This window comes from Salvelinus fontinalis, chromosome 1, assembly GCF_029448725.1.
Source record: "Salvelinus fontinalis isolate EN_2023a chromosome 1, ASM2944872v1, whole genome shotgun sequence".
Classification (NCBI taxonomy): Eukaryota; Metazoa; Chordata; class Actinopteri; order Salmoniformes; family Salmonidae; genus Salvelinus; species Salvelinus fontinalis.
In genome coordinates, this window is record NC_074665.1 from 34,143,202 (window position 1) to 34,169,875 (window position 26,674).

Sequence of the window (26,674 nt, forward strand, 5' to 3'; positions counted from 1 at the left end):
AGGGGGTGGAGACAAGCACAAGGACAGGTGAAAAAGATCAGGGCATGACACAATCAAGCCATACTTTAACAAACCTTTTCCCTCATCAGCACATTTTCGGGACGAATTGGACAAAATTATCTGCATATTGCCATGTAAAATGACAGAATTGCCGCAAATATCACAACAAATTTCAGCAAACTCCTGTAGGGACTGAAATTGTTTAACACAAGTAATGTAATGTAAATATGTAATCAAAATGATAGTGGTGGAAAAAGTACCCAATTGTCTTACTTGAGTAAAAGTAAAGATACTTTAATAGAATATTCTCACATAAAAGTGAAAGTCACCCAGTAAAATACTACTTGAGGAAGAATATGACACTTTTTTGTACATTTTCTGACATGCGAGCACTTAGATATGGTAATTTTCATGTTTTCATAAATCCTTAGGATGTTTTTCAATGACGTATATTTGTGAAAATTCTATAGCACTATAGAGTGGGAAAGCGGCCGTGCGTATAGACAATTAATAGACACTGCAGCAAATAAAACCTAATAAGAACATCTTTCTCGTCCAGGACCGGAGTCTAGACATACCGGTGCGCCATAGCCAATCAGAGCTACAGTAGGCCTTCATGCAAATAAGCCATTTGCCACATGGGCCTGCCATCATTCACGTTGAACTAGAATGTGTGTTTACAGGCAGTAGCAACTGTTTACTTGTTCTCTCAAGCTTTCGTGACTAACTGTTCCTTTTTTTTCTCTGACACCGGTCATATTCGGTGGGTGTTGTACGTTAGTAAATTCATCAGTTATTCTGCGCTCTGGCACGCTCAGATGAGAGTACTCTGAAATCAGAGTAGATAGCCAGAGTCAATTTACAAACGCAAGAGATATGCTAATTGGATAACAGTTGTTCAGCTAGCTTGCAAACCGATTCCATTTTTTTGCTTAGTAACCAACTGACACCTGCATCTAGCTGTAGCCATACAAAAACAACGATATGAGGGGGAAAAGTCAGTCACTCACCCACTCCTCTAATGACATAACATCCTCCCAGCAGCTAGCTAGCTAATGGTAGGCTCTGTGTTTTTAGCTTTCTAAATAAGAGCTACAGAAATAGACATGCTAGCCTATTAGCCACGTTATGACTGACTTGGGATCATTGTCCTTGCTAGATTGATTCTATTGACATTCCCAGCCTTAGTTACATTCATCTGTTTGTCCAAAATATTGAGTCATTGAAACTGAAATAGTGCATCCCGAATGGGTGAAGGCAGCAAACAATGTACCAGGCCAGGTTGATTTACAACCTCATAGCAATATTTTCTGGACTACCAAGAAATCTATTTGTGAATTAAATTAATCATGCATTGAATTGCATCCATCTCTTCTGCCAACAATGCCTTACTGTACATCATGGAATTTTAAGTCAAATATAACCTATTTTTTAAACCTCAAAGTTGGTTTTGTAGCATAAACTTTTACTGATATTATGACTGTCTGTTTGTTTCATATTTACAAAGTAGATACAATGCTATCAGTTCCACTTTAAATATCAAAAGTAAATGTAATTGAAAAAATATAATTTAAGTATCAAAAGTAAAAGTATAAATGATTTCAAATTCCTTATATTAAGCAAACCAACTGACACATTGTTCTTGTTTTTTAAAGTTACGAATAGCCAGGGGCACCCTCAAACACTCAGACATAATTTACAAACAAAGCATTTTAGTGAGTCCGCCAGATCAGAGGCAGTAGGGATGAACAGGGATGTTCTCTTGATAAGTGCGTGAATTGTAACATTTTCCTGTCCTGCTAAGCATTCAATATGTAACGAGTAATTTTGGGTGTCAGGGAAAATGTATAGAGTAAAAAGTACATTATTTTCTTAAGGAATGTAGTGGAGTAAAAGTAAAAGTTGTCCAAAATATAAATAGTAAAGTAAAGTACAGATACCCCAAAAACTACTTAAGTAGTACTTAAGTACTTTACAGCACTGCTAAATTATAATACCATAAGCCACAAACTTGTGACAGGGTCTACTCCTGCAATTTTGCTTCGATTTCCTTCATTTTAGGCAAAAATACCGTACAATGCCTGTTGCTACAGTTAACAGTGCTGTCACAATGCATATGATGTATGCATTTGTAGGCCAATTTGGAAACAGTATAATGGCTACATTGCCCATAATGCAATCAGTCAATCTGTGTCACGTTCCTGACCTATTTCTGTTAGTTTGTTATGTGTGTTAGTTGGTTAGGACGTGAGGTTGGGTGGGCATTCTATGTTTTCTGTTTCTGTGTTGGTTTTGGGTTGCCTGGTATGGCTCTTAATTAGAGGCAGGTGTTTGGCGTTCCTCTAATTAAGAGTCATATTTAGGTAGGCGTTGTCACAGTGTTCGTGGTGGGTGATTGTCTTCCGTGTCTGTGTCTGTACACCACGCGGGACTGTTTACGGTTTGTTCGGTTTGTGTAGTCTATGTTTTCCTATTCGTGAGTTCTTCTTGTTTTATGTAAGTTCGTCGTTTAGGTCTGTCTACACTGTTTGTTGTTTTTGTTAGTTTAATCAAGTTCGGGTTTTCGTTAAATAAATATGTCATTTCACTACGCTGCGCCTTGGTTCCCTCAATACTCCTCCTCATCAGATGAAGAGGAGGAGGATTACCGTTACAGAATCACCCACCAAGAATCCAGAACCAAGCAGCGTAATTTGGAGCAACGGGGAAGTATACAGGACTTGTGGAGTTGGGAGCAAATATTTAACGGAGAAGGACCATGGGCTAAAGTGAATCACCGTCCATGGGAACAGCTGGAGGCAGCTCGGAGAGTGGAGGAAAAGAGAGAGAGGAACCGGAGTTATGAGGGAACGTGTCTTGCACGGACGCCCAAAAAGCCCGTGAGTAACACCCAAAAATTTCTTGGGGGGGGGCTAAGAGGTAGTGGGCCAAGGGCAGGTAGGAGACCTGCGCCCACTTCCCAGGCTTACCGTGGAGAGCGGGAGTACGGGTTGGCGCCGTGTTACGCAGTAGAGCGCACGGTGTCTCCTGTACGAGTGCATAGCCCAGTGCGGGTTATTCCACCTCCCCGCACTGGTAGGGCTAGATTGGGTATTGAGCCAGGTGTCATGAGGCTGGCTCAACGCGTCTGGTCTCCAGTGCGTCTCCTCGGGCCGGCATACATGGCACCTGCCTTACGCATGGTTTCCCCGGTTCGCCTACATAGGCCGGTGCGGGTTATTCCACCTCCCCGCACTGGTCGGGCAACCGGGAGCATTCAACCAGGTAAGGTTGGGCAGGCTCAATGCTCAAGAGAGCCAGTACGCCTGCACGGTCCGGTATTTCCGGCGCCACCTCCCCGCCCCAGCCTAGTACCTACAGTGCCTACACTACGCACTAGGCTACCAGTGCGTCTCCTGAGCCCAGTTCCTCCTCCACGCACTCTCCCTGTAGTGCGTGTATCCAGTTCGGTGCCTCCAGTTCCGGCACCACGCACTAAGCCTCCTGTGCGTCTCCAGAGCCCTGTACACACTGTTTCTTCTCCCCCTACTAATCCTGATGTGCTTGTCCTCAGCCCGGTGTCACCAGTGCCGGTACCACGCACCAGGTATAGAGTGGGCTTTGAGAGTACAGTGTGCCCTGTCCCTGCTCCCCGCACTAGTATGAAGGTGCGTGTCCTTAGCCCGGTGCCTCCAGTTCCGGCACCACGCACCAGATCTACAGTGCGCCTTATCCGGCCAGAGCCATCCGTCTCCCCAGCGCCATCTGAGCCATCCGTCTCACCAGCGCCATCTGAGCCATCCGTCTCCCCAGCGCCATCTGAGCCATCCGTCTCCCCAGCGCCATCTGAGCCATCCGTCTCCCCAGCGCCATCTGAGCCATCCGTCTCCCCAGCGCCGTCTGAGCCGCCCGTCTGCCATGAGCCTGCAAAGCCGCCCGTCTGCCATGAGCCTGCAAAGCCGCCCGTCTGCCATGAGCCTACAGAGCCGTCCGCCAGACAGGAGCTGCCAGAGCCGCCCGCCAGACAGGAGCCGCTAGAGCCGTCCGTCAGACAGGATCTGCCAGAGCCGCCAACCAGACAGGATCTGCCAGAGCCGCCAACCAGACAGGATCTGCCAGAGCCGCCAACCAGACAGGATCTGCCAGAGCCACCAGCGAGCCATGAGCAGCCAGAGCCGTCAGAGAGCCATGAGCGTCGAGAGCCGTCAGCCTGCCATGAGCGTCGAGAGCCGTCAGCCTGCCATGAGCGTCGAGAGCCGTCAGCCAGCCATGAGCGTCGAGAGCCGTCAGCCAGCCATGAGCGTCGAGAGCCGTCAGCCAGCCATGAGCGTCGAGTTTCGTCAGCCAGCCATGAGCGTCGAGAGCCGTCAGCCAGCCATGAGCGTCGAGAGCCATCAGCCAGCCATGAGCGTCGAGAGCCGTCAGCCTGCCATGAGCGTCCAGATTCGTCAGTCAGCCATGAGCTGCCCTTCAGCCAGAAACGGCTATATACCCAGAACTGCGGTCTCTCTGTCCGGAGCTGCCTTTCAGTCCGGAGTTGCCCCTCTATCATGATCTCCCTCTCTATCTTGATCTACCTCTTGATTCTGATCTATCCCTCTGTCTTGTGCTATCCCTCTGTCTTGATCTATCTCTCTGTCCCGGTGCTGTCCCTGTCATTGATGTTACTAAGGGGATTTTGTGGGGGTAAAATGAGGGTGGACATTCTTAGGGGGAGATGGAGGCTAGGATGGATTATGGTGGGGTGGGGACCTCGCCCGGAGCCTGAGCCACCACCGTGGTCAGATGCCCACCCAGACCCTCCCCTAGACTTTGTGCTGGTGCGCCCGGAGTTCGCACCTTTTGGGGGGGGTTATGTCACGTTCCTGACCTATTTCTGTTAGTTTGTTATGTGTGTTAGTTGGTCAGGACGTGAGGTTGGGTGGGCATTCTATGTTTTCTGTTTCTGTGTTGGTTTTGGGTTGCCTGGTATGGCTCTTAATTAGAGGCAGGTGTTTGGCGTTCCTCTAATTAAGAGTCATATTTAGGAAGGCGTTGTCACAGTGTTCGTGGTGGGTGATTGTCTTCCGTGTCTGTGTCTGTACACCACGCGGGACTGTTTACGGTTTGTTCGGTTTGTGTAGTCTATGTTTTCCTATTCGTGCATTCTTCTTGTTTTATGTAAGTTCGTCGTTTAGGTCTGTCTACACCGTTTGTTGTTTTTGTTAGTTTAATCAAGTTCGGGTTTTCGTTAAATAAATATGTCATTTCACTACGCTGCGCCTTGGTTCCCTCAATACTCCTCCTCATCAGATGAAGAGGAGGAGGATTACCGTTACAATCTGTTGCCGTGGATTTATGCGATGTCATAATGCATGTTATAAAGCAAAGCGTTTCAGAGAAGGAGTGCATAATAATGAATAATAATAATAATAATAATGACTAAGATTCTATGGACTGCACTGCCATTGAGAGTCTGTGAATACGGCCCCAGATGTTTGTGTTGCATCAGATGACCTGGCCTCCACAATCACCCGACCTCAACCCAATTGAGATGGTTTGGGATGAATTGGACTGCAGAGTGAAGGAAAAGCAGCCAACAAGTGCTCAGCATATGTGGGAACTCCTTCAAGGCTGTCCTTCAAGGCTCCTTCAAAGCATTCCAGATGAAGCTGGTTGAGAGAATGCCAAGAGTGTGCAAAGCTGTCATCAAGGCAAAGGGTGGCAACTTTGAAGAATTTCAAATGTAACACTTTTTTTGGCTACTACTTTATTCCATATGTGTTATTTCATAATTGTGATGTCTTCACTATTAAAAATTAAGAAAAACCCTTGAATGAGTAGGTGTGTCCAAACTTTTGACTGGTACTGTATTTTTTTTAAATCTGCCCATACTTAGTGACTTCCTAAATAGTTGTTTTATTTTTTATAAACAGAGCTCTGTGTTCATTCTCTCTCAAGAGGAAAGGGAAAGAGGGATACCTAGTCTGGGGAACAGTGGGTTAACTGCCTTGCTCAGGTACAGAACAATAGATTTGAACCTTGTCAGCTTGGGGATTCGATCTAGCAACTTTTTGGTTACTGGCCCAACGCTCCTACCCGCTAGGCTACCTGCAAGAGGCGGTAGGAGTTGGATAAAACTATATATATATGTTAGTAATTGGTGATGAAGTCCCTTTGGTGCAGGGAATAACATACCGCAATGAAAGTTACCTCATTATAGAATGGCAGTGGATTCATCATATCTTCATCAGAAATATCCATGCACTGTTGCTGTCATTCATTCTTGTCAATTCGTCTGTTGTCAGGTTTCAGCCTCTTTCTCCCAACTCAACCCCCTCCCCCTGTTTAGCTAATGAATGACCAATGTCCAGAGGTCTTGCTGATGTCACAGAGTGGTGGGAAACAGTTGTCAGGAAGCCACCTCATGGCCTCTTAAGCTAATGACCTATATCAGACTTCTCATTAGATATCAGAAAGCAGAGCACTATCTTTTATCATCTAAACACACGGCCAAAATGAATTTGGTTGGAAATTGGGTTTTGAGTTTCTCAATTTAGTATACTCAATTTAGTATACTATTTGTTCTTCAGTGCACATGTCACTGAGGCAAATGTACCTGTATTTGTTGAAGTTAAATAGGCTCTAAAATCATTTCAAATTGTCCAGATCGAGAGAATGCACATTTAAGTAGAGATTCTCAGTACTGGAGGTTTAGTTGAATACAGCTTATCTCAGTCTCCTGTGTATCTTGGCCTGAGCACTGCTGGCCGTCCCTGCACAGATGCGCTTAGACCTGTCTCTGTATTTCTCTCTCTCTCTCACTCTTACTCTACTCTCACTCTCTCTCTGTCTCTCTCCCTACAAATCTTTCTCTATTTCTCTCTCTTGCTATGTCACTCTCTTTCTCTCTCCCTACCATCATACCTATCTCTATCTCTCTCTCTCTCTCTCTCTCTCTCTCTCTCTCGCTCTCTCTCTCTCTCTCTGAGCGGACTACTGACGTTCTCTGTTCGAAGGCATCCCTCTTCCTAATAAGGACTAAAGCGATCTCTGCACTGATGTGTTTACCTAGCGTAGTGTACACTGTTAGCCCTCACGTCTTCTCTTTTGTCTGCAAGGGAGATTTATGATTCAGTGTTTTAAAACACTTACCCTAATTTCAGGAGTATGTCATCGAACCCCAACTGTGTGTGTGTGTGTGTTTGTGTACAGTGCGCGTGGGTTCGCATGCAAGCATGTGAGCAAGCGAGAGGGAGAAAGAGAGCAAATGTTTAACTCAATTCCAACCTTTTCTGCAGTGGACAATATAAATGGGAGTGTTCTGAGTGCCTCTTACATCAGTCCTCTTGGCGATGTACATTGGAGGACAACCTGGAAGTGTTTCACTGCCTCTTTTTATGTGGCCGTGTTCCTGCATGCTCCACTGATGCAGCTCAGATTAACATATGTCCTGTTCTCCCTCTCCTCTCTTTCTACACACTTTCTACATACTTATTTTCCACCATAATTTGCAAATAAATTCATAAAAAAATCCTACAATGTGATTTTCATGATTTTTTTTTAATTTTGTCTGTCATAGTTGAAGTGTACCTATGATGAAAATTACAGGCCTCTCTCATCTTTTTAAGTGGGAGAAATTTCACAATTGGTGGCTGACTAAATACTTTTTTGCCCCACTGTATATAGTGCCAAATAAGGGTTCTTTGGCTTACAAACAGTTTCAGGTTTTTGCAACGTTAACTAAGATGGAAAAAGGCTGCTGTTGAAATATTGTTTATGTTTGCCAAAAAAGAGACCAGGTTCTAGAGGTCCTTCAACGTTTTATTTGAGATGACTGTACAAGCATCAAGATTGATTGTCAGTTTCTCATTGTTTCTTGGGACCTAGAACTAGCATATCTGTTTTCAAGTAAAAAATGCATATACAGTCGTGGCCAAAAGTTTTGAGATTGACACAAATATTAATTTTCACAAATTCTGCTGCCTCAGTTTGTATGATCGCAATTTGCATATACTCCAGAATGTTATGAAGAGTGATCAGATGAATTGCAATTAATTGCAAAGTCCCTCTTTGCCATGCAAATGAACTGAATCCCCCAAAAACTTTTCCACTGCATTTCAGCCCTGCCACAAAAGGACCAGCTGACATCATGTCAGTGATTCTCTTGTTAACACAAGTGTGAGCGTTGACCAGGACAAGGCTGGAGATCACTCTGTCATGCTGATTGAGTTTGAATAACAGACTGGAAGCTTCAAAAGGAGGGTGGTGCTTGGAATCATTGTTCTTCCTCTGTCAACCAAGGTTACCTGCAAGGAAACACATGCCGTCATCATTGCTTTGCACAAAAAGGGCTTCACAGGCAAGGATATTGCTGCCAGTAAGATTGCACCTAAATCAACCATTTATCGGATCATCAAGAACTTCAAGGAGAGTGGTTCATCGTTGTGAAGAAGGCGTCAGGGCGCCCAAGAAAGTCCAGCAAGCACCAGGACTGTCTCCTAAAGTTGATTCAGCTGCGGGATCGTGGCACAACCAGTACAAAGCTACTGCTGTCATGCCAGCAGTAAAGCATACTGAGACCATTCATGTGTGGGGTTGCTTCTCAGCCAAGGGAGTGAGCTCACTCACAATTTTGCCTAAGAACACATGAATAAAGAATGGTACCAACACATCCTCCGAGAGCAACTTATCTTCTTCTGGCTGCAAGGGAAAGTGTTGAGTAGCCAGTGAAATCGTGCCCATTTCAAACGGCCTCCTACTCAATTCTTGCTCGTACAATATGGATATTATTATTAGTATTGGATAGAAAACACTCTCTAGTTTCTAAAACCGTTGGAATTATTTCTCTGAGTGAAACAGAATTCATTTGGCAGCACTTTCCCTGACCAGGAAGTGAAATGTCAGAAGTATGTGTTCTGTTCAACTTGATGCCTATATATGGTCATGACACTTAGGAGTCTACTTACACTCCATACGCCTTCCTCTTGGTCTCAAGAGGATGTGAGAGAAGAAATTTTGTGTTCATCTTGGTCAGGGGTGGATTAAAGGTATTTCTTTGACGTGACCGTCCACTTCCGGTACTCTGAAACGCACGACAAGGAAGTGCCATTGCCTTCTGTTTTGCTGCCGTAATAGAAGACAACTATCCCTGGCTCTGAATTGTTTTGATACATGTGAACATATCATCGTAATGTATGTTTTTTCAATATAGTTTAATCAGATTATTGAAATTTTTTCGGGAGTTTTGCCGTGTTCCGTCCTCTGACTGTGTTTACGTCGGAGAGATTTGTGCCACTCGGCTAGTGCCAATGCTAAGTGAAGAGGGAAATTTGCCATTCTGAATCCAAACAACGACTCATCTGGACAGAGGACACCTTGTTCAACATTCTGATGAAAGATCAGCAAAAATAAGAGCCAATTTATGATGTTATTTCATATATCTGTCGTGCATGTTGACTGGTCGTGGGCGCCCAAGTTTTTCTTGCTATTGCTGCTATGCTAATATCACGCTACATTTTGTTTGCGCTGTAAAACATTTAATAAATAGGAAATATTGTCTAGAATCACAAGATGCCTGTCTTTCAATTGCTGTACACTATGTATTTTTCAGAAATGTTTTATGATGAGTAATTAGGTATTTGACGTTGGTGTCTGTAAATATTATGGCTGCTTTCGGTGCAATTTCTGATTGTAGCTGAAATGTAAACTATGAATTATACCTGAAATATGCAAATTTTTGGAAAAAAACATATGCTATACAATAAATATGTTATCAGATTGTCATCTGATGAGGTTGTTTCTTGGTTAGTGGCTATTTTTATCTTTATTTGGCCGAATTTGTGATAGATACTGATGGAGTAAAAAACTGATGGAGTAAGAAAAGTGGTGTCTTTTGCTAACGTGGTTAGCTAATAGATTTACATATTGTGTCTTCCCTGTAAAACATTTTAAAAATCGGACATGCTGGCTTGATTCACAAGATGTGCACCTTTCATCTGGTGTCTTGGACTTGTTAATGTGTGAAAGTTAAATATTTAAAAAAAATATCTTTTGAATTTCGCGCCCTGCACTTTGAGCTGGATGTTGTCGTAAGTGTACCGGTGTCGGGCTGCACCCCTAACAGGTTATCCCAACCATCCAGGAACAGTTTGGTGATGAACAATGCCTTTTCCAGCATGACGGAGCACCTTGCCATAAGGCAAAAGTGATAACGAAGTGGCTCGGGAAGAAAACATCGATATTTTGGGTCCATGGCCAGGAAATTCCCCAGACCTTAATCCCATTGAGAACTTGTGGTCAATTCTCAAGAGGCGGGTGGACAAACAAAACCCCGCAAATTCTGACAAACTCCAAGCATTGATTATGCAAGAATGGGCTGCCATCAGTCAGGATGTGAATTAAAAAAAAAAAAAAATTTGAATTATTAAATTTACATAAGTATTCAGACCCTTTACTCAGTACTTTGCTGAAGCACCTTTGGCAGCGATTACATAATCGAGTCTTCTTGGTTATGACGCTACATGCTTGACACACCTGTATTTAGAGAGTTTATCCCATTCTTCTCTGAAGATCCTCTCAAGCTCTGTCAGGTTAGATGGGGAGCATTGCTGCACAGCTACTTTCAGGTCTCCAGAGATGTTTGATCATGTCCAAGTCTGGGCTCTGGCTGGGCCCCTCAAGGACATTCAGAGATTTGTCCCAAAGCCACTCCTGCGTTGTCTTGGCTCTGTGCTTAGGGTCCTGTTGGAAGGGGAACCTTCGCCCCAGTCTGAGGTACTGAGCTCTCTGGAGCAGGTTTTCATCAAGGATATCTCAGAACTTTGCTCCGTTCATCTTTGCCTTGATCCTGACTAGTCTCCCAGTCCCTGCCGCTGAAAAACAAACCCCACAGCATGATGCTGCCACCACCATGCTTCATTGTAGTGATGGTGCCAGGTTTCCTACAGACGTGATGCTTGGCATTCAGGCCAAAGAGTTCAATACTCCAAGCGGGCTGTTATGTGCCTTTTACTGAGGATTGGCTTTCGTCTGCCCACTCTACCATAAAGGCCTGATTGGTGGAGTGCTGCAGAGATGGTTGTCCTTCTGGAAGGTTATCCCATGTCCACAGAGGAACTCTAGAGTTCTGTCAGAGTGACCATTGGGTTCTTGGTCACCTCCCTGACCAAAGCCCTTCTCCCTCGATTGCTCAGTTTGGCCGGGCGGACAGCTCTAGGAACAGTCTTGGTGGTTCCAAACTTCTTCCATTTAAGAATGATGGAGGCCACTGTGTTCTTGGGAACTTCAATGCTGCAGAAATGTTTTGGTACCCTTCCCCAGATCAGTGCCTCGACACAATCCTGCCTCGGAGTTCTACGGACAATTCCTTCGACTTCATTTACATTTACATTTAAGTCATTTCGCTGACGCTCTTATCCAGAGCGACTTACATTTTACCTTTTTTTTTATTTTTTTATTTAACTAGGCAAGTCAGTTAAGAATAAACTCTTATTTTCAATGACGGCCTAGGAACAGTGGGTTAACTGCCTTGTTCAGGGGCAGAACGACAGATGTGTACCTTGTCAGCTCGGGGATTTGAACTTGCAACCTTTCGGTTACTAGCCCAACGCTCTAACCACTAGGCTACCCTGCCGCCCCTTCATGGTTTGGCTTTAGCTCAGACATGCACTGTCAACTGTGGGACCTTATATGGACATGTGTTCCTTTCCAAATTATGTCCAATCAATTGAATTTACCACATGTAGACTCCAATCAACTTGTAGAAAAAGCTCAAGGATGTTCAACCTGAGCTCAATTTCAAGTCTCATAGCAAAAGGTCTGAATACTAATGTAAATAATAATTTTTTAAATGTCTAAAAACTTGTTTTCACTTTGTCATTATGGGGTATTGTGTGTAGGTTGCTGATGATTGTAGAATAAAGCTGTAACATAACAAAATGTGGATTAAGTTAAGGAGTATGAATACTTTCCGAAGGCGCTGTATAGTGAAAACAAAAGTGGGGTCAAGGTTTGGCTTTTTCAGGAGAGGCTTTATTACTGCCGCTTTATTACTGCCACTATTACTGCCACAGCATAGGAGGGCCAAGCACAGGAAGTAGCTCTTCGTAGTTTAGTTGGAATATGGTCCAGTAGACAGCTGGAAGATTTCGAGGCCATGACTATTTTTGTGAATGTGCCGAGAGATATAGGATTAAAAAAACGTAAGTGTCTCCATTGATCCATTGCCATGGTGGCAAAGTAAATACAATATAGCAATATATCTTTGGGTTCATTGGTTGGGGTCTTAGTGAATTATTTGTTGCGATTGCAAAGGTAATAAGATGGTGGTCCGATGGTCCAGGATTATAAGGGAAAAACATTTAGATCCACAATATCTATTCCTGGGTATGATTGTGGCAATGCTTAGGTTCCGAGACATGTTGGACAAAACCCACTGGGTTGATGATGACTCCGAACGCCTTTTTAAAATGTGGGTCTGTGGACTCCAAATATTATCTGCCGGAGGCCTGTAAACAGTAACTATAAAAAGTGATTAAGTAGGATGCAAAGATTTCATGACTAGAACCTCAAAAGACAAAAACTCATCAATTGAAATTTGCCATTGTAAATGTTAGCAACACCTCTGCCTTTTGCGGAATGCGCAGGGGATATGGTCACTAATGTAGCCAGGAGGAGAGGCCGTATTTAACGCAGTAAATTCATCAGGCTTAAACCATGTTTCAGTCAGGCCAATCACATCAAGTTTATGAACAGTGATTAGTACATTGACTATGACTGCCTTGGAAGTGAGGTATTTCAACATTAAGTAGTACTCTTTTGAGATGTGAAGTATTATCACAACCTCTTTAAAAAATGACAGGAATGGAGGAGGTATTTATTCCAGTGATATTGCTAAGGCAAACACCACCATGTTTTACTCTGCTGACTGCACTGTCTGTGCTAGGGGCAGACTCCACTAAGATGAAATACTGGCTAACAGCCTGTTGCCTGGCCTGCACCCTATCTCATTGTGGAGCTAGAGGAGTTAGAGCCCTGTCTATGTTGATAGATAAGATGCGAGCACCCCTCCAGCTAGGATGGAGTCTGTCACTCCTCAGCAGGCCAGACTTGGTCTTGTTTGTGGGTGAGTCCCAGAAAGAGGGCCAATTATCTCCAAATTCAATCTTTTGGGAGGGGCTATATTCAATCACCGATTGAGTTGTGCTAGTCTGCTGTAGAGCTCATCACTCCCCCTAACTGGGAGGGGGCCAGAGACAATTACTTGATATCCCGACACATCTTTCTGGCTAACTTACACGATGAAGCTATGTTGTGCTTGCTGACATCTAACTGTTTCATCCTAACATTGTTGTTGCCGACATGGTTAACAGTATCGCTATACTCTCTACACTGTCCAATTATAGCCTCAGCCAGCACCATCTTCAGATTTGCCTTTACGTCAGCAGCATACCAGCAGCATACCACTGCTGGCTTGCTTCTGAAGCTAAGCAGGGTTGGTCCTGGTCAGTCCCTGGATGGGAGACCAGATACTGCTGGAAGTGGTGTTGGAGGGCCAGTAGGAGGCACTCTTTCCTCTGGTCTAAACAAAGATCCCAATGCCCCAGGGCAGTGATTGGGGACACTGCTCTGTGTAGGGTGCCGTCTTTCGGATGGGACGTTAAACGGGTGTCCTGACTCTCTGAGGTCATTAAAGATCCCATGGCACTTATCGTAAGAGTAGGGGTGTTAACCCCGGTGTCCTGGCTAAATTCCCAATCTGTCCCTCAAACCATCACAGTCACCTAATAATCCCCAGTTTACAATTGGCTCATTCATCACCCTCCTCTCCCCTGTAACTATTCCCCAGGTCGTTGCTGCAAATGAGAACGTGTTCTCAGTCAACTTACCTGGTAAAATAACGGATAAATAAAATAAAATTAGCCCTACCCCCTGGTAAACAATGTATGATCGCTGGATGATTATTTTTAAGTCTAATATTGCGGGGAATGGAGTCGCCAATGACTAGGGTTTTCAATTTGTCAGAGCTAATGATGGGAGACCTAAGAATGGTTGAGCTCTGAATCAGACTCCTTTCTTAGTGGGGAAAACTGGTTGCAAGTTTCTAGCAGCTGAATGAGCGACACTGGTTGAGCATGCAGACAGCATTTCTTTCCAGAAACCGTGAGAAAATGATCCGGCTGCAGGGACTGTGCGGGGGGATTAACACTACTACCTGTACTTACTGGTGGCACAGACGCTGTTTCATTCTTTCCTAAACGTAAATTACCCTTGCCTCACGAATGCGTCTGAAGCTGGGCTTGCAACTCGGCTATCCTCACCAAAAGGCGATAGTTCACCTGCATATGATGAGTATAGCAACTGAAATTAGAAGCCATAATGTTACTTAGTTTTTCGGCTGTTGGAGGTCCTGCAGATCCATGTCCAGATAAAGTTTCCGGGGGTGAAAAAATGGAATGAAAAAAGTTGAGTGAAAACAAATCTAAGACGTTGGTAAATGTATCAAGTACAGAGTTCGATTAAACAGTTATTAAAAGTAAAAAGCGAAGTTTGTCAGGTAGCTAAGTAGCAGCAAACAGCACAGCAACGACGCAGTCACTTCTGTGTGACAGAAGTGACATGTAACACCTTTTTTCCAGGAGAGACAAAGCTCTGGAACAGCTGGGGGTCCCTGAGGAGAGAATTGAGAACCACTTATTTAATCAACCATTCTCAATTGACACATGGCCTGACATGTCTTTCACAAGACACTGTTACTAGCCATAGTCATATATTATTATTTTTTAATTTTTAATTTATTTAACTATATAAAATGTAATGACAAAACATAACAGATAAACTTGAATGACACTCTCACTCACGGTTGCACAAAAAGAGCTGTTAGCAAACCAGGCCCCAAAATATTATAATGTTGCCCGCCCCTACATTTGAATTCTCACTAAAAGAGGAAAGAACCCTTTTCTGAAACGCAAATAGCTATTGAAGGGCTCAAAGGGTTCTTTGAGCTATTATGGCTCCACATAGAACCTTCACCCTTCCCAAATAACCCTTGATGAACTATCTTTTCTTAGTGTACTGTGTCCCATTCCTGGAGGACACAATTAGCTGTCACACAAGGACTCTGTCTGATGTATTCCCTTACTCTTTGTGCATTGAATAGCAATAGCAGCACTGTATTGAGCAGTAATACGCATCACTCTTGTGTCGTGATGTGATTATCATTAATCTGATGACTGTTATTTATCTAATCAAACTATGTTTAATTGTTACTCGATTAAATCAATCATGTAACAATTAACTCATTAGGAGTTTGGGGCACCACGGGAAGAGTTGTTTAACGAGTTACTATCTCCCGACTTAAACTCTAAAGATATATAGATATCTCTTACATCAATAACAGTCACTTATTAATAATTATTACCTCATCAGTCTCATTCTGAATATCGCATAATCCTTCGATCCGCAAGAACCCTAGCCATTATTGAGGAATCAGCAATACACATTTTGGCTTAATTATTTATTTACTAACTAACTAAAAAATAACACAGAATACACATATACACTAACATGAGATAAAAGTCCCTAGTGGACTGACACAATATGACAGCTTGTTACACAATGGAAAGGGGTTGGGGGAAAATAAAGAGAGGGAGTGACAAAGAGAGTCAACGTATCGTACATACATTTGGAAACTACGCTCACAGATACCAGAATACTTAGCACCCTAACCACCGCTCATTCGGATTAGAAATGCAATATATATTTACGCGTAGCTGTCTTTCTTTGTCGTCTTTCTGTTGAAACCAATCGATCCGTCTATGGGTAATGGTTCGATGTAAGGCTCTGGTCACAATGTCCTTAGTTGTAGAGCTTCTCTGGTCTTGGAATGTTCGTTAGAATAGATACTTCTGAGTCAAAGTTCTAGGACCACTTTTTACATGCACAGCTGCAGACTGTGAATGTTTCTTGTCTCCTAGGTAGGTTATCTTCTTCTGTAGAGATTGAGAGTTTCAGAGTTTCACCATTTCAAATGTATGGACTACCGTCCCATGTTTTCTGGTCTGGGGAGTTTAAACCATTTCATAACGTTCACCTCACGCTGTAAGTCAGGCTGGTCTGTAGAGTTTAAACCATTTTCAGCCGTGTAGCCACCGCTCCACGCTGTCTGGTCTCAATACAAAGTTTCTAACCATTTCAACGTGTGGACCACGGCCTCACGTCTTTTTGGTCTTTTATTTTGAACCATTTCGTAATGTTCAGCTCACGCTGGCCGTCTGGCTGATCTATATGTTAATTCTTAGCGAGTCCTTTTAAGCACTCTGGCCAAAGGGGCGTTCCGTCATGCTGGCACAAATTCTGAGCTCACTTGGGCGTGGCTGCTGACTGTGCATAGTTTATATGAAAAACAATTATCTCATTCGAAAACTAAAATCACATTTATATCTTTTCAAAAATACTCTCATACTTAATAATTTATTTTATACAACATTTAGATGTAAACTTGACAGATAGGATGTGTTTCCTTCCTAACTTACAGTTACTTTGTTATACCATCCTTAACCTTTCAGGAGCCTCTACCCCGGGTCCGGGAGCACCCCCCCCCCCCCCCCCCCCCCCACACTGATTAGCATCGCTAGCATAGCGTCACAATTAAATAGTAGCATCTAAATATCATTAAATCACAAGTCCAAGACACCTAATGAAAGATACAGATCTTGTGAATGAAGCCACCATTTCAGATTTTTTAAATGTTTTACAGGGAAGACACAATATGTAAATCTATTAGCTAAACACGTTAGCAAAAATCACCATTTTTCTTTGTCCACCATTTTCTCTCAACACCAGTAGCTATCACCAATTCGGCTAAACTAAGATATTGATAGCCACTAACCAAGAAAAAACCTCATCAGATGACAGTCTGATAACATATTTATGGTATAGGATAGGTTTTGTTAGAAAAATGTGCATATTTCAGGTATAAATCATAGTTTGCCATTGCAGCCAGCATCACAAATCTCACCAAAGCTCCTAGAATTACTACACAGAGCAACGTGTATTACCAATTTACTCATCATAAAACATTTCTTAAAAATACACAGCACATAGCAATGGAAAGACACAGATCTTGTGAATTCAGACAACATTTCAGATTTTCTAAGTGTTTTACGGCGAAAACACAATAAATCGTTATATTAGCATACCACATATGCAAACGTTACCAGAGCATTGATTCTAGCCAAAGAGAGCGATAACGTAATCATCGCCAAAATATATTAATTTTTTCACTAACCTTCTCAGAATTCTTCAGATGACACTCCTGTAACATCATATTACAACATACATATATAGTTTGTTCGAAAATGTGCATATTTAGCCACCAAAATCATGGTTAGACAATGACAAAAGTAGCTCAGCTGGTCAGAAAATGTCCTGCACCATATTAGACAGTGATCTAGTCTTATACATAAATACTCATAAACTTGACTAAAAAATACAGGGTGGACAGCGATTGATAGACAATTTAATTCTTAATACAATCGCGGAATTACATTTTTTAAATTATCCTTACTTCTCAATACAGGTTGCGCCAAGCGAAGCTATAGCAAACAAAATGGCGGCATAAGCGTTTAACATTTATCGACAGAAACACGATTTATTATCATAAATTGTTCTTACTATGAGCTGTTCTCCCATCAGAATCTTGGACAATGAATCCTTTCTTGGGTCTAATCTTCTTTTGGTCGAAAGATGTCCACTTGTCCGTCGAAATGCCCACTAACGTACGACCGGGACCCCGAAACGTGCCCGGAGCTTCAAAGTCTATTACAAAGCAATGCCTCAAAATCGCACTAAACGGATATAAATTGCTATAAAACGGTTTAAATTAACTACCTTATGATGTTTCTAACACCTATAACGAGTAAAAAGATGACCGACGCTATATTACTGGCTAAACCAAGGCTTGGAAAAAGGCCAGTCAGATATCCTTCTTGCGTTGAGCGCAGTGTCCAAAGGAACGCTACTTCCGGTATTTGGTGATTTATAGAGCCAATGATTGCGCAATCGACTCCATTCAAATTGTCACCACTTACTGACATCTAGAGGAAGGCGTGGGCAGTGTTTGTATCTCATAGGATTTACAGAGACTTTTAAAACTGATCTGGAACCAGAGGCCAAGATGTCTAAATCTCACACACTGGGAGGAAAAGTGCTGTAGAATGAGTTCTGTTTCACTCAGAGACATAATTCAAACGGCTATAGAAACTAGAGAGTGTTTTCTATCCAATAATAACAATAATATGCATATTGTACGAGCAAGAATTGAGTACTAGGCAGTTTAATCTGTAGAGAAAATTATGCTAATGCGAAACAGCACCCCCTATAGTTGCAAGAAGTTAATGACATCACAAAATAATAAACAATGTGACAGGATTATTCAATGTGACTACTATCTCCTCTGTCACTGTTATCAAGGGCAATTTGACTATGTTAGGTCTCTAACCTTCTTACTGAGTTTGGCTGGACTGACTGTTGCTGGCATTGGTACTGGTACCCAAAGGGAAATGTTATCCTTATGTTATCCTACCGGAATACATGATTAGAGCATTTTACTAGTTGCATTGTAGTTGAGACTACATATTTCAAGGAATGAATATTGTTGCCATTTGTTTTGGAGGTGGAAAGTCCATTGGACTTCTTTTACAACCAGTGTGGTACACCTCAGTGATATCTCAGATGTATTCTAAGGTTATCCACGTTGAGGGGCCTGTCCTCTCCTCTCTGTTCTCATGGGGAAGTTTACAACTAGATTTGTTTCCTGTTCTGGCGGCCTCGTTCAGTATGGGCTGTTTGAGTTGCGTTTTATGGTCATATTCCCCACAAAGTGGAGTGGTTGTTCGCAACTACGTGATGTGTCATATCGACTATTCGGGGTCTGAGTGGAATTGGCTATTGCGATGTTTTTGGCATTTTGCTTTGCAACATTTGTATCAGAGTCTATAGACAAAGCTTGAGGGCTTGTTTCTTGATTGAGCTGGCCCATTGCGCTGGCGCTGAATAGGGTCTCGAGTGAGAGCGGGAGTAATTTATCTCGAGAGTCATGACACTGGTATTGTTTGTGTACATAATCATACCACTAATGGGTAATGAGGTGAATACCCTAGCATACATTCCTAGGCTGCTCATTTGTTCTGTTAATGTGTTTGAATTGATGTGTTCTGGGTCTCTCTTGTTCCACTTAAAGTAACTCTGGACGTCTTAGATCCTGTTTCAGCATGTAACACAACCATAGGTGTGGCCTTTCTTTCATAAGCTGGATGCAGCTATGTTATGCATCAGTGACAGCAGCACAGATAGGACTACAGTTCAGTGTGTTAAAGTGATTCATGAAAATGTTAGTTCAAATAGGATTACTTGATCCATCCATGTAGGCCTATACAATGTCATCCTTTTCATGTTCAAGTGCATTACTGTAAAAGACGGCGGAAGTAAAAAATACATATTTGGACATTCAAGATTTAGCCTACTGTAGTAACTGAAATATAGACACTGACTGTAGGCCTAAAACTCTCACATGTAGCCTAATATAATATTATTACTTGCAGTAAAATAATGTTAATTTTGTCTCAGGAATAGGAGTGGAGAAATATGATTACTTTCATTCGGCATCTTGAGAGAATGCAAATGCATGTTTAGGGGCCGTGCAAAAGTGCTGTCTTTGTCAGCGACATAAAAGCTGACAGTAGGGTATTTCAACCATATATTTCTACCACATAAAATATGCATCCAAATCTTCTCAGATTCATGTTGGAGCGTTTTCACAGCTTTTCATTTCCTTGAAAACCTTCAAACGTATGTCATTTGGAAATATATATAAAAAACTGTTTTTTGGAAATGTTTGCAAATTTATTTAAAAAATAAAACAGAAATACCTTATTTACCTAAGTATTCAGACCTTTTCCTATGAGACTCGAAATTGAGCTCAGGTGCATCCTGTTTCCATTGATGATCCTTGAGATGTTACTGCAACTTGATTGGAGTCCACTTGTGTTAGATTCAATTGATTGGACATGTTTTGGAAAGGCACACGCCTGTCTATATAAGGTCTCACAGTTGACAATGCATGTCAGAGCAAAAACCAAGCCATGAGGTTGAAGGAATTGTCCGTAGAGCTCAGAGACAGGATTGTGTTGAGGCACAGATCTGGGGAAGCGTACCAAAAAATGCCTGCAGCATTGAAGGTCCCCAAGAACACAGTGGCCTCCATCATTCTTAAATGGAAGAAGTTTGGAACCACCAGGACTTTTCCTAGAACTGGCCACCTGGCCAAACTGAGCAATCAGGGGAGAATGGCTTTGGTCAGGGATGTGGCCAAGAACCCCATTGTCACTCTGACAGAGCTCCTGTGGAAATGGGAGAATCTTCCAGGAGGACAACCATCTCTGCAGCACTCCACCAATCAGGCCTTTATGGTAGAGTGGCCAGACGGAAGCCACTCCTCTGTAAAATACACATGACAGCTCGCACCTAAAGGACTCTCAGACCATGAGAAACAAGATTCTCTAGTCTGATGAAACCAAGGTTGAACTTTTTGGCCTGAATGCCAAGCATCACGTCTGGAGGAAACCTGGCGCCATCCCTATGTTGAAGCATGGTGGTGGTAGCATCATGCTGTGGGGATGTTTTTCAGTGGCAGATACTAGGAAACTAGTCAGGATCAAGGGAAAGATGAATGGGGCAAAGTACAGAGAGGTCCTTGATGAAAACCTGCTCCAGAGCGCTCAGGACCTCAGACTAGGGCGAAGGGTCACCTTTCAACAGGACAATGACTCTAAGCACACAGCCAAGACAGCACAAGAGTGGCTTTGGGACAAGTCTCTGAATGTCTTTGAATGGCCCAGCCAGAGCCCAGACTTGAACCCGATCGAACATATCTGGAGAGACCTGAAAGTAGCTGTGCAGCGATGCTCCCCATCCAACCTGACAGCTTAAGAGGATCTTCAGAGAAAAATTGGAGAAACTCTCCAAATATAGGTGTGCCAAGCTTGTAGCGTCATACCCAAGAAGAATTGAGGCTGTAATCGCTGCCAAAGGTGCTTCAACAAAGTACTGAGGAAAGGGTCTGAATACTTATGTAAATGTGATATTTCTGTTTTAAATACGTCTGTAAACATTTCTAAAAAACATTTTTTGCTTTGTCATTATGGGATATTGTGTGTAGATTGATGAGGAAATCATGTAATTTCATACATTTTAGAATAAGGCTGTAACGTAACAAAATGTGGAAAAAGTGAAGTGGTATGAATACTTTCCGAATGTGGTGTATGTGTAGCCCATGTATCTGATGCTGTCTGGCCAAAAAGAGTGGCATGTCATACTCTTTTTTTCCAGACAGCATCAGATACGTGGGCTACATTTAGTAAAACAGAGGGGCGCTGTTTCGCGGCTTGGATGCTTTCTCTGTTGAGGTAGTTTCAGTCACTTGTGAATTGAAGGAAAGTTGGCGGGTGCATAGTGCACTGTTCGAATGCTGGAATTATTTTGGATGAACGTGCAAAAGTAACCTATTTTTTTGAAGACTGGCCTCTGCCTGTGGCCTCCAAATTACTAAGTCTGCAGGTAATGACAGAAGAGAAGATGCATGTAGGCCTATCTAATTATAGAACAGGTGGCTTACAAATAGCCTACCAAATGTTGGAAATTATATGCAGAAAAATATCAGAAATAGAGGGAACAGTAGCCTGAGTAGGCAAAGATGACTGGCCAGGACCGTGACGCATGCGGACATCAGTGGACGAGTCAATTATAATGTGCTTTCCTCTGCCCTTTCCTCTGACGCATGCCAAGATACTTACAACGCCTGGATAGGTATTTTTACTTATCAGTTAACCACATCATACAGTATGTTATAGCGATCTCTCAGATGCTTGCAACTTCTGAGCAGGGTAACATGACCATAGAGTGGATAACACGTGCACAGGTAGCCTATTTTTTGAAGTGATTTGTTTGACAATCAGATGAAAACATCATGTCTGGCTGTGTTCACACCATATGAAAGGGTAATACATTTACAGCTAAATGACATGCCTTTACTATTATGCTCATAAATAAATTGTGCATGCGCAAATAGGTGGTCCCACACCCCCTGTCAAAACAAATATTTTCCAACATCCCTGATTACTGTCAGTTTCGACTATATCCCAGCCTATTCCTGCCTAGAAACAAACTGCTGCTCACACTTCCTGGTCTCCCCAGGATGGCCCATAAAAAACGGACTACTATGCTGTAAATTAATGCATTTTGCTCAAATCTGCTTTCCTCTTCAATAACTCTCCCTCTGACTTTCTTTTGTTCCAGGGCTGACCAACAGAGGGCAGTGTGAGATTTGAACAATCCTCCAGTAAGTTTCATCCCCTTATTTTTTTTCATGTCTCTTATTATACTGCATAGCTCAGTTCTGTGGTCCCAGAAGGCTTTAGTGATGTTTAGGGTCTTCAATCCTATATTTGATCACAATGCCTGTTCATTTGGTTGAGTGTAAAATTATCAAGTTCATTTTGATAATTGAAGCAGCATAATCACACCAGAAATATGCCTATCGTATGTTACACCACTAACCATAAATTCTAGTCAATCAACTAAGCATTGAGAAACAAAAGCAATGAACTACAACAAAAGTGATATTTTATGATGGAGGGCTAACATACAGTAGGCTACATGTTAGAGTGGGCAGAGTTAGAGATGGCATGCATTTGAGGCATTGACAGTTTAGGGGAAGGGGACACACAAATGCTGTCTACTCATCAGAGGGAACGTTACATGGTAAGATGCAAGATTTCATCACCGTTCTGTATGTGATGTAGCATACACATCATTTTAAATAGTTAAACAACAATTGTCCGTAACATCTGTTACTGTACACTTGTAGCTCTGTTCTCTGTAGTCAAAAGTACAGTGGTCCACTGTCCTTTATGTTTCCAAAGGTCATTGTCACAGCGATCTGCCACTATCAGCTCCTTTCTGCAATATGTCTTCCAGCTCCACTTCACCTCGATGTTATTTGTCTCAAAATATGTGTGTTTTTTTCTTTCATGAGGATGTTGTGTATGTAATAACTGTCTACAATGTCTACAATGTTAAGTATTGCAGTGCTCATCAGCCCCATATTCCCCCAAATCTGTTGTATACTACAGAAAGACAGGGGTATACTATTTGGCTTATCCCATTCTTGGTGAGGTTCAGGTAAATACATTTGTTTACACCCAGGGATCGAATGGAGGGGGTGTGAGAGGGGATGGTATCTCTCTTGTTAACAAAAAATACATAGTGCATCTCTCTTGTTAACCTTTTACTGCAGTGGGCTAAATCAGGGTCACACAGAGTGATTCTTGGTAGTCTTAAACAAATCTACTTTGAAACAAAGTATACACCTCACGTATATGGTTATGGGCTTTAAAACAGAAGACACCTGTACAGTACAATGTCAGATATCGAGTTGAAGTGTATTATATTTTGAGTTCCCAATATTACACTTTATATACATTACAAAAGATTGAATTGAAATATAACAAAACTGTTTGACACAGAGACACCGGATTTTCATTAGGTTTTTTGAAATAATATTTTTTAATTATGAAATTATGAAATATATTCATAACATTCCACCCATGAGGCCAAAGAGGGCGCTTTTGGTCATTGACTGCAGGAAAGGGCTACCTTGATTTTGACAATTAATACACTTAACACCCCTTCCCTGCCAATGCAACTGTATACTATTCCCCCTGTTCACTTTGCACAATTTGTCGCCCAGCTTACACCTGTACACTGTCTGTTGTTTTGGTAGTTCCTCCGGTCTCCTCAGGTCCTCGCTGTTTGTCTGCAGTCAGAATCACCCCTCTGACAAGCATGAAAGGCTCTCCTGACCTAATTCCGGCTGCAGGTGAACACACTCATTAACTCCTCCTCCACCCCTCCAACTCATTTATCTTTCATCAGCCTGTACTCTAGGACACCTCTGACACACTGGATATGCCGAGGAGGATCCTTTCAATACTCACTTGCTAACGATGTGCATTCACTTTAAACAACTGTAAGCTACGGTAGTGTCTCTTTTTGACCTTTATTTAAATAGGCAAGTCAGTTTAAGAACAAATTCCGATTTACAATGACGGCCCACACAGGCCAAACCCGGACGACGCTGGGCCAATTGTGCGTCGCCCTAATGAGACTCCCAATCACGGCCGGTTGTGATACAGCCTGGAATCGAACCAGGGTGTCTGTAGTGACGCCTCTAGCACTGAGATGGAGTGCCTTAGACCGCTGCGCCCCCGTTGTACTAATTGGATATAATGACAGACTGATGGTGTTAGCATATAATTCATGATATGGATGTGGGGAGTATTAGTGTTGGTCTGGATTTGACATTTACATTCTATTTTTATAATTTGGGGATTGAGGTACCATGGATTCCCTCAGGACCTGAGGCAATAGAGCTGTGGTGATTTGAAGCTTACTGAGATTAGATTCAAACAGAGTGTAGAATTGCGAGGTTGTCTCGCACATTTTGGCATTGAAGAATGAGTGACTATGGGCATCCGATGTAAGTCAGTCTAGTGGTAACGTCCTTGCATGTACCTGCCTATCTGTCTATAGAGCTGGACCCTACAAGGGTGTGTAAAGGGAAGGGGGTCGTGACTCTGAGGGCCACTCTGGTACACATAGACGACGAGGACTGCGTCAGTAAAGAGTCCAACGTCGAAACAGCACCAGGTAAGTCAACCAGAGTGCTACAGCTGCTCTCAAGACTTAGATATCACATCATATGTGCATTATATCTAATATCTCTGATATTATGTTGACTTTTCTTTCTATTACAGAGTCGAGTGGTACGCTAGCATCGCTCTGTGAAAAGTGGTCAGGTTAGAGAGCTGTTGTCTAGCTGGAGTAATAGCTGATGAGACAAACGATTTCAAAGTGGAAGGAAATGTTCCCGTTAACAAAATAACATATTGTAATATATTGATTATGTCATAGTATGAATCACTAACTTTAATGACTATTTAGTCATTTGTTTTCCATAGTGATCTTGATGGATATGGAGAAGAATTCACCGTAATTCACAAGCTTTTCTGTTCATAGAGGTCTTAAAATGTTTTATATACTTCATGAAGTTCAGCTGGGCTCACTTATACACATATTTCAGTAGGTTTTGATATTAAAGTGAGAACTTGACACATTTCAAAGTGTATTTATATTTGGTTGCCCAGCACAACACAGAATCATTGACCATGATTGCTCATATTTCCATGTGTTTCATCAAAGACCTCTTTTGTTCGGACCGGCCCACACTGCACTTTGGAACCAGGGCCTTGACTGTGGACTTGTTTGTTGCCTTCAGCATGTTAGAACTGGGCTGGAGACTGGCCAAGGCTTTTGGGGAGATGCTTTATTTGCGAGCCTGAATATAAAGGCCATTGGAACAAACAGCCTTTACAGACCACTGAATAGGCGCCTTGTTCTGATAACAAAGTTCACAGATTGCGGGAGAATCATTATTTTATTTCTCCATGGGGATATTAGCATCTATGTACGGGAAAAGCACTATGGGAAGCTTTTTGTCCCTGCAGGATTATCCAGGGATTTATTTAATTGAGGATTAATTGTTTCCTGTTTGTAGTTTGGTGTTAATCTCTGAAACAGGTTCATCGCCAAAAGGCAAACATTGCCAAGAGTACAGTAGTTTGTGTATCTTTCAGTATTGTTAGGTTTCTGAGAGGATCGTCTTGCACTGCTATTCGCTGGCCAAAATGAGATTGTTTTGGGATCATTTCAGGTAGTTGGATCGGCCAGATCAATGGAGACAGCTCTCTAACAGGATTGGCTGAGGGATGCTTCCACGACATCACAGCTGATTTACCTACAGTCAACAGAACTCAACCCCAGGTATGTATTATCTAATCAGTGAATAAGCTTTTGTGAATTTCCCCTATTTATGGGATAATACTGTAAATTGGATAATGCTATGCTTGTTTAATGTGATTAAAACCAGATTTAATTGTGATAGAAATAGCTATATTTGGTGTATCTTTGCTGTTGCGAGTCAATTGAAGTGATTATTTCTTTGCAAAACCAGAATGTATTAATATGCAACTTCTTGGCCTTTTACTTAGTTTATTGTTATTATCCAAAACTTCTATAAGAGAGGAACATCATCACTTACAATTTCATTAATAAAGATAAACAGCATCACGAGTTTTATTCACTTATGACCAGGGAAGTTCTCCTGTGAGCACCGAAGAACAACAGTTTCTTGCCTTTGACATTCAGAGCCATATTACCTCTGCCTACCCATCCACCACCAAAACTGTCAACCCAACCATAGTTCTGCTACAACACAACAGAGGTAAGCACCTCTGGTTCTGGGTAGTACTGTATGTGGGTGAAATTGCCATGCAAACAGTTGACCACACTGTGAAGTATGGACTCCATTGATTTGTTTAAATGGAAAGTTCCGACACTGAAAGCTTTTTTTAAGTAAATCAAAAGTATGGAACATCAGATCAATCAGGTACAACAATGCTCCATTGTCCTTCACTTTGTGTGCCAATAGCAGTTTTGTTAGCAATATTTGTTTAGTCTCCAGATATTGCTGCATTGTTTTTTGTGCATTCATGTGTCTGGGATGCTTTTTTCAGTTGACACAGCATGCTGAATATGT

The 26,674-nt window shown here is 42.3% G+C and overlaps 1 protein-coding gene across 4 annotated transcripts in view; it reads left to right on the plus strand.

The window, feature by feature from the left end:
- Window positions 1–26,674, plus strand: part of LOC129853509 (sorbin and SH3 domain-containing protein 1) — an 82,025-nt gene that overhangs the window by 13,194 nt on the left and 42,157 nt on the right. For all 4 annotated transcript variants that reach the window (XM_055919663.1, XM_055919638.1, XM_055919646.1 and 1 more), the window contains exons 2-6: window positions 22,315–22,357; window positions 23,801–23,896; window positions 24,610–24,726; window positions 25,790–25,899; window positions 26,230–26,359. In XM_055919663.1, the coding sequence (XP_055775638.1) occupies window positions 23,863–23,896; window positions 24,610–24,726; window positions 25,790–25,899; window positions 26,230–26,359 (391 nt within the window). In that variant the 5' untranslated portion in view covers window positions 22,315–22,357; window positions 23,801–23,862. The remainder of the gene's footprint in view (window positions 1–22,314; window positions 22,358–23,800; window positions 23,897–24,609; window positions 24,727–25,789; window positions 25,900–26,229; window positions 26,360–26,674) is intronic.